The following is an 8,958-nucleotide window of genomic DNA, read 5'->3' as shown; positions in this document are numbered from 1 at the left end:
TCCTGATGAAATAAAATATGGTAAGAAAATTTTAGGAGGACATTAACGACACATTAAAGAAAATAGTTCATTAGTAATGCTAAATACGTGCAAAATGGTGAAAAGTGATCATACTGATCAGCTGTTTTAGAGTTATAAACAAAAGGATCATTTTGAGTGTCAGGTGTAGTGGAGGTGCATGGACAAGGATAATTATGCATTTGTTTGTTTGTCTTTGTCAAATGTTATTTTTTTTAACTGGGTTTGGGGTCCAGAACCTAACATCCATTCATCCATCCATTCTCTGTACCGCTTCTCCTCACTATGTTCGCGGCTGGTGCTGTAGCCTATCCCAGCTATCTTCAGGCAGTAGGCGGGGGACACCCTGAACTGGCTGCCAGCCAATCGCAGGGCACACAGAGACGAACAACCATGCACGCTCACACTCATACCTAGGGGCAATTTAGAGTGTTCAATCGACCTGCCATGCATGGAAACCGGAGTACACGGGGGAAACCCACGCAGGCACGGGGAGAACATGCAAACTCCACACAGGATGGCCAGAGGGTCCACGACCGATGCTGTCTCTCACTTTGAGGCCATCGTGCTAACCAGTCGGGCCACCGTGCCGCCCCAGAACCTAACATATGAAATACAAATATACAACTATCACATAACTATTATCAAAGTAAAAGCCGTGAAACTAATTAATTCATATTTAGAATCCATTCTGAGATTGATTATTCGAATATTTTAAAATAAGACAATTGAAACGTCTGCCAATATGATATGATTAAAACAAAGCTTGGTTTACGTTCGCTTTTGTTTTGAAGAAGAGCAGCTTTACTTCCGTAAAAGGTCTTGCGTTTTCATTCAAACTTTACACTCCCATCTCCACATTTTCGCTGTCATGTCCCCGCCCCCTTAAACAAATTACCGAACAAGTACTGTACTGTACATCTTTTTCTTTCTTTTTTTTCCCTTTAAGACAAGGCGTATATTCGTTGATGAGGACACAATAGTTGTTGTATTCTAAATCACATTTTTTTTGCAAAAGACCCATCTCGCCCCCCTTCATCTCTCTCTCTCTCTCTCTCTCTTTCTCCCTCTTCCTCTCTCTCGCTCTCTCTCTCTCTCTCTCTCTCTCACTCAATCTCTCTCTCTCTCAACAACAAACAATATTAAACATCTTGTCTGAGCAATAATCAACTATTCCATATAGTATGTGTTAAGATATGCGGTATGATTAGGTGAAATATATGAAATGCTTTGAAAATAAAACATTCCTTTATCATTATTTTTTATAACTAACGAGAATGATGATGGAAGATTTTCTGGAGGTCAGAATGTGTTGCGATAAACCAGAACAATAAACAATTAATCTCAATCGTCCATCTTTGTTGTTCAGATTCGCCTGGAATGATTTGAAGTTGGAACTCGTACAATAAATCCGACTTCCTACCTTCCTCACATGCCGCATTACCATGCTTTCCGCTGCTTGGTTCCTCAAGAACAGGTGCTGTTTTGAGAAATTTGCCATGGATTGCATTGGAGCAGTTTGAGCACCATAAAGCTTCTCAAACTTGCACTGAACTGCATTCAGGGACAGAAAGACTTCTTCCCATGCTACAATTTGGCAAGGCTGCCCAAAAACGGTGAACTATGATCAAGGGAACGATATTCTTACAAAAACTGCAACACCTCAGCTGTCAAATGCTGATGGCCTCACGGCTGTCTGAATGATAGCTAAAACAAAATAAAAATAAAGAAATAAATTTTGTGTCTAGTTGTGTCATGAATCTGATGCGACTGACATTATATGCATATTCATGCTTCTATTACACCCTTTCTTGTAAATACTTTACCATGCACTGCTAGAAGGCATGTGCCTTTTGATTTTTCCACTGAAACCTGGTGCCAAACATCATCATTGTTGCCATCTCCTCTCTGATGAGCATCATCCGACTACGATTTTATTTTAGAGTTTCTCATCCCATTGCTGATATGAAATTTTGAGTTTATAATATCTGTGTAATGTTTGTTGCGGACTCTTTTTTGCAGGTCAGTCACCCGCCTTCCGGCCGTGATCTCTGGACCGTTCTCGACCCTCCAGCCTTATTCATAAAAATTGTCGACCCTCAAAAAAAGGAAAAAAAAAAAAAAAGCTTGCGCATGCGGGAGAGATGCTAGTGGCAGAGATTTATTTAAACATCATTAGCTGGCTAATTTACTATTCAAATCAGTTTACCTTATTATGGGCCTAAGGTCTTATTTGTCTCCTTCTTCTTATTAGTCTCCTTTTTCTTTTCCATGCAAGTAAGTGCGCCTAGTTGGTGTTACAAGGATTGTGGTATTACCCCCACCTTGTAATGGTATGCCCTAGTAGCAGATGGGAGACACAAGTAACGTGATGTCAGAATAAGGAAATACAGGCACGCTTGAACTTACACTGCTGTCTCACGTCTCTTCATAAACAAAAAGTTGGTAGTGACACTATTGACACGTTCTGAGGCCATTTTGGTTTTGCGAGTAGGTTCATCACATGCACGAGTGCTGATTCGTGCGCCAGATTAAAACCAACCTGCGGCCTTTGTGAATCAAGCCCTTTTTTTTTTTTTAAAGTGTCATCCCCCACTCCCCACCCCAAAAATGGGCATCCGGACGCTGGACTGTCCAGCTCTGCTCATTAACGAACTGTAATGTAACTGTAACCACAATGGTGTAGCCTAGGTATTCTATTTTGAATTTCAGAGTGCCCAGGTTTGTCTTTCTAAGTATTCCATTCCTGTTATTTAAAGGATAGACCATGACTCACATTGCACACATCCAAGGTAAACAAATGTGCAGTTTCATTCATGAGACTAATTCTTCTTATTTTTAAATTCCCATCTTGACAATTTATCTTTCGGGGGATGCAATGCAAAAGATGATTCTTCATGAAAATGAATCGTTTTTGTAAGTGTAAAACATTTTCGTAGCAACGTCACGGCGCAGTTTACGTCGACGGTGGCTGCTGACGTGTTCGGGAAGTTGCTGTGAGCTGCTTGGACGTGTCGTCACTTCGCGTTGCATCATGGACGCGTCGGCCATTTTACACATCATAAGACTTTGATCGGAACTGGTCATAATGAAATAATCAGCTATAGCACTTGTAAACCCGATGAAATGACTACATGAGGGTTACGGAGCCATTTGCACAGGTAGGCGACCTCAAATTTACTGATCAAAGAATATGGTGTGGTGGCAGGAAGTCGTGCTAATTAGCCTTTAGCTGTTGAACGAGAATGCATACTTGGTGACATTTAACAGCTCACTCACTCATCTTAAATGAAAGCTTCCTTACGAAAATTGTTGCTTGCAACACTGTCCGTACTGTTATTTCAGAGATGAGCGGTTTACAATATTTCATCTGAATGGTTGTGTTTAGGAATTAAATAAACCTGCCATTCAGTACATTGGCACTCACATGGACTGTTTTTCTGTGATGTTCACATATACATCACTTCACAGGTCCTGCAACTCGTGATTAAAATTCACTCGCAGAGCTTTAGAGCAGTGACACTGACATATCATGGGCAACCTCCTGGCTACAGTTTCTTAACATGTTGCATTTTAGTGTCAACATTGACTGCTAATAAACTATTTATTTAAAAAAAAATCAGCCCACAAACTGTTGTTTGTAATGGGGAAAAACTGAATATAAATATCAAGTGGGTATCACGCATCACAAGTGAAACTGTTGGCTGTGCGCTGGCGCTTTAAGAGAGCGCTACCATTCATTTATTTATTTATTTGTTGACAAGGCAATAGGCACATCCTTGATATTTTTCCAAACACTGTAGGCAAGTTTGCACGTTTGTTTCTGAATTTAGCAAAAGAAAAGCAAAAAATGAAAAATGAAAGTATATGACGTGATTACTCCTGTGCGGGAAACTTCAAACAACAACACAAAATGTCAAGGAATGTGTTGAATAAAAACAATGCAATCTAAAACAGCTCCCTCATTGCCAATCTTACCAGTTTGATGCCCTAAGCAATATCATCTTGACTCATACTAGTGTTCAAACCTAGCCCTCCCCACGCACATCATATGACTCCCTTTAACAGCCATGTCAGACCCAAATGGTTTTAGTCTTATAAACAGACCAAACCAATAATTAAACACTCCAAACCCATAAACAAACACATTGAAATAACATTACGGTTAAAACAAGTAAAACTTGTTTTGTGCAGATATTTAAGTGGATAAACTATTCAACGTCAATATATGGTAGACACTATGAATAAATATTACCATAACACAGTTTGAGAACTTGCCTGCTTAAGGCTGTTAGTTTCCTGATGTGTCGCTCTATTTCTACATAGAGTGCATCATTAATATTACTCCACCACATTAATTTGTTGTTATTCTACTTAATTAAATTGGCATGTTACAAATAAAAACATCTCTTGCTCTTACTGTGCAGAATAGTTCAGGGCCAGCTCAATCAATTTCAAAAGATGAAAAACAAAATGGGAATTTCTTCCCCCTGTATTTTGTTTTATTTTTTACTTTCAGGAGAGCTCATAGAGCACACAGCTCGGGGTTGCCCTTTATTGCATTTATGTACTTAATTTGCTTTTTAAAGTTGTTTTTAGGCCTTGCAAAGCACCCCCTGCAGCATGTGGTGCCTTTGAGGCTCTGCTCGCAGATAAAAAGGGCAGAGGAGGTGGAAGAAAAACAAACACCCTAAGTCTCATGTGTTTTGCTACAGGTGGGCTTGAACGCAATGCTTGTATGAAGAACTGTAAGTGAATTGTAGGCCAGCAATGGGCAAACGGAAGGTGCCGGATCTCTACAGAGCTCCCTTTCCCTTGTACGCCATCAAAGTTGATCCAAAAGCGGGACTAGTGGTACTAGCAGGAGGAGGCGGGGCTTCCAAAACTGGCATCAAGAATGGTGTGGTAAGTGCAAAAGTTATTTCACATTATGTATATGAACTGACATGTCGTGTGAACAAGTGATTCATGACTGTATTACAGCACTTCCTGGAGCTACAGTCGGTTGGAGAAAACCACTACAGCGCCAGCCTGCTTCACTCACACGACACTGACACGCGTGCCACCATGAATTTGGCGATAGGCGAGGGGGTGATAGCTGCAGGTCAAGATGGAACATGCTCCTTGATGAAATTTGATGACTGCACACAGAAAAGTGCAAGCCAAGCTGCTGCTAATGATGGTATGCAGTGAGAGACTCAGAATTCTCAAGACCATTAATGTTTTTTGATGGCCTTCCCAAAGTCTTTGCCTAAAATACGTTAAATTCCAGGACTATTAATCTGTTATCCTACAGTTTTACGAGTCTTGCCCTGATCTGTGAAAAATGCATACATCCTGCAAAATCTGTCTCCTATGTAGAAAACAACGTGCCAAAAGGTAATACCAGGCAACGAGGTGGGAAAAGGAACAAAGGAGCAAAGGACGTTGCCGCGTTCGCTGAGTCTGACACGAAGGATGAGACGGCACACATCTGTGTGACAGGACAGGCTGAACTGCAGTCAGATCTGAACCCCGTGGACCCACTCCAAAAAGTGGTTAGATTTAGTCATGACCTGAGCTTGCTCCTGACAGGTGGCACAGACGGACACATAAGAGTCTGGGAGGTAAGCATTACTGTCATCGATTGTATAACTTCAGCAGTGGTTGATTTTATATATACCATGTTTATTTTTCTTCTAGTTTCCATCCCTCAAGAAAAGGCTTGACTTCAAAGCGCATGAAGATGAAATAGAAGACCTGGCTCTGAGCCCCGGAAACAAGGTTGCACACAAACACCGCTTTGTTATACTGTGCTAATGTGACTTAAAAAAACAAAACATGAAACGTACTTATTTGGTATCATACCTATCGTTTCCATGCAGCACCTGGTAACAGTTGGCAGGGACTTTGCTTGCATTGTGTGGCGCAACAACCAACAAGTTATGGATCTTAAATGGCACGAAACCATGCCTCAGATCGCTGAAAAGACATACCGGTATATGGCTTGCAGGTAAAAAAAGACAAAAAAAAAAAAATCGTCTTCTTGGTCATATGAGTGAACCTGGCTGTGGGCGTCATAATTAAGGCAATGATGTCTTAACGTGATTGTGTCATTTATTTTAGATTTGGAAAGGTCGAAGACCAAAAAGATGCACTGAGGCTTTATACAGTTCAGATCCCCCATAAACGAGACCGAAAACCTCCACCATGTTACCTCACCAAGTGGGACGGCAAAAGCTTCCTGCCCATGTTGACTGCTCCCTGTGGGGCAGAGGTCATCTCAAGTCTTGCTGTAAGGTAAGGTTGAATTCCGTGCTGTTTGGAGTTTGGTGGGGTCGGGCCATTTGTTCCGGACAGTCAGGTTCATTCAGTGTGGTATTCTCAAGAAACCGTCTCGTACTTCTTTTTTGTTCACTTTAGAGCGAGACACACCAAGCCGACGTTAACTTCATTTTATTTATGCTTATACTGTCTATCCACACGACTCTATTTTAATAAAGAGGGGGCGAGCATTTCTGTATAAAATGGCTAAGGGTGTAGAGATGGGTGTGTATGTATTTTCTCTTCAAACTGACTGACTGAAAGGGATAAATACTTGGACACTAGTTGCCCTTTCGCTTGCTTTGCACTCTATCTACGTAGCGTAGACCTTGTTTAATCCATGGTTGGTTAAGCAAAGGAATACTTGTAAGCAGTATATTTTGTCTCCAACAGTGACTCTGGAACATTTCTTGGACTGGGAACAGTTACAGGATCAGTAGCTATCTACATTGCTTTCTCCCTTCAGGTAGTCACATTGTTGAAATATTCCAATCATGAGAACCACCCTACTCTCTCATGATAACTTTGTTCTTTGTGTGTATGTGTCTGTGCAGAGGTTGTATTACGTGAAGGAGTCCCATGCCATTGTTGTGACAGACCTGGCCTTTCTGCCCGATACTTTCAAAGGCCAAAATATCAAAGGAAACAATGAAACTGTCATGTTTAGTGTGGCTGTCGACAGCCGCTGTCAGCTACATGCAGTCCACAACCGAAGTAGGTCCTGCACGACCATCAACTTATATGGCACTATATTAAATAAGACAGCCAAGCATTCCCATATTAACCTACCTGTTTGTCTTCAGGAACATTTCCCTTGTGGTTGGTGCTGTTCCTCTGTGGACTTGTGGTGGTGGGAATTGTCCTGCTCCTCCAGTATCTCTTCCCAGGCTTTTTTTGAGTTTCTGTATTCTCATGAGGAGCTTGGATACATCTTTAGCAGGCCCGCGTCTATCCAACACATCCAGTGCTGCACCTCTGACCTTTAACTGCTTTAATGGTGCCGACATCTTCCTATGCGCCTACTCAGGGTTTTCCCCATGTCTGAAAAGTTAGCGTAAGACAGACACCCCAAATTAGATTTTAATTGTTTTGATTAGTACCATTGATCCCCTCTCTTGAGAATTATGTTGAAGGCCATATTGAATGTTTGAAGTATCCTTGTGAAATATTTAGGGAGCAACGTAACTATAAAGGATTTACATATGTATACATATACATGTGTATTATATGTAATATTTATTATACAACATACATACATATGAATACATAATGGTGAAGAGTCCAGTATGTGTGTCAGAGAGTTTAACTCAAGAGACTGCTTACTTTATATACACAAGGGGGCAGCATAGACCAGGGCAGTTGGTCTTGTCAAGAGCTGGTTGCTAATGAAATGTCTTTGGATGTGTCCTTTTCCACATGTAGTATGTTGGATTGGTGACTTATAAAAATACTGCAGTCAGTATGTTTTATTCCCCACCATATTCGTTGTCTAACTTTGCTCTCTTGCATTGTTGTCAATTGAACAATATTTGATATTCCATCCATCATTAAAAAATAATTCAGATGTTAGATGTTACCAGAATTATTAAACCTGTCATGTTGAAATGAATTTCAAACATTCCAACTGCAGATGTAAAAATGTGAATAAAATTTTAAATGATTTATACTTATTTGGCGATGACACTGTTACTAACAGCGGAAAAATGTTTGTACACGACTGACTACAGGAACTGAGGCTCAAGTCTACATCTTTGTGAAGAAAGCATGAATGCATTTGCTCTCTTCTAACATATAGTATGGTAGATTTGAATCCCACAAGAGAAATTTAAATTAAAGCCTGAATCATAAAATTGAATTCAATGAAGAAAGCTTTTTTCTTTTTTGAGACCATAGTATAATCAGACTACTGTGTTACAAATTGTGATTTAAGTTTTGTCAGTGTTATGAAAACTTAAGGGTAATAAACTCGGAATGAGCTTTTCATACATTGAATTTTTTAAAATACATTTCGTTTTATAATGTATGTTTCCATTATGTCAATTAAAAAAAGGGGGACGTGTGACTGCAGAAGTTCTTTTTTTACAAACAAGTTCTTATTTCGAAATCTCTAGTTGACGACGTTACATTCCCGGAGTGATTTTCTGTCCTGGCCTCCTGTTTCCTCTGGAAAAGTGTGGCAGGTGTGTGTCTTGAAATATTTCGAAGTAAAGCATCGTAGAGGCGGTGCCGTAAATTAACAAATAGCATGTTACAGATGTTGGAAATCTGTTTTGTATAAAAAATATGAGAGACCTTTGAATGTCGCCCTCTGCTGGCAGATGACAAACTTACCTGAGCATGATGAAAGTGAAAGTGATACTGTTGAGTGCAGATTAAAGGCTTGATACGATTTTCCCTACATACATAAAATCAGGCGGCATACTGTACATGAAAAGTGTGGCCAGAGATTGATTGTAATATTCTATTTTCAGTTTCCACATTTACGCCTGTAAAGAAAAGCAATTATTATTGCAACAACTCTCCATTGGTGTAAAGTGAGACTTTTTTTAATATAAAAGCTGCAGGAAAGTATCCAGTTTCAGTGGACAACAAATATTTATTGACAAGAAATGGGGGCCGTCCCACCAAAATCTGTCT

At 40.2% G+C, this 8,958-nt stretch overlaps 1 protein-coding gene across 1 annotated transcript; it reads left to right on the top strand.

Annotated features, from left to right (window-relative positions):
- The first annotated feature begins 2,998 nt into the window (after positions 1–2,998).
- preb (prolactin regulatory element binding) lies at positions 2,999–8,383 on the top strand. Its single transcript, XM_088307837.1, has 10 exons — positions 2,999–3,179; positions 4,734–4,923; positions 5,002–5,200; positions 5,380–5,624; positions 5,701–5,781; positions 5,883–6,010; positions 6,124–6,297; positions 6,715–6,787; positions 6,876–7,035; positions 7,125–8,383. The coding sequence occupies exons 2-10, from the start codon at positions 4,789–4,791 to the stop codon at positions 7,217–7,219; spliced, it is 1,290 nt and encodes a 429-aa protein (XP_088163963.1). The 5' UTR covers positions 2,999–3,179; positions 4,734–4,788; the 3' UTR covers positions 7,220–8,383.
- Positions 8,384–8,958: the final 575 nt, after the last annotated feature.

Source organism: Idiotropiscis lumnitzeri, chromosome 10, assembly GCF_059441095.1.
Source record: "Idiotropiscis lumnitzeri isolate Australia: NSW breed Sydney's pygmy pipehorse chromosome 10, RoL_Ilum_1.0, whole genome shotgun sequence".
NCBI lineage: Eukaryota > Metazoa > Chordata > Actinopteri > Syngnathiformes > Syngnathidae > Idiotropiscis > Idiotropiscis lumnitzeri.
This window is presented reverse-complemented; position numbering and strand designations above follow the sequence as displayed.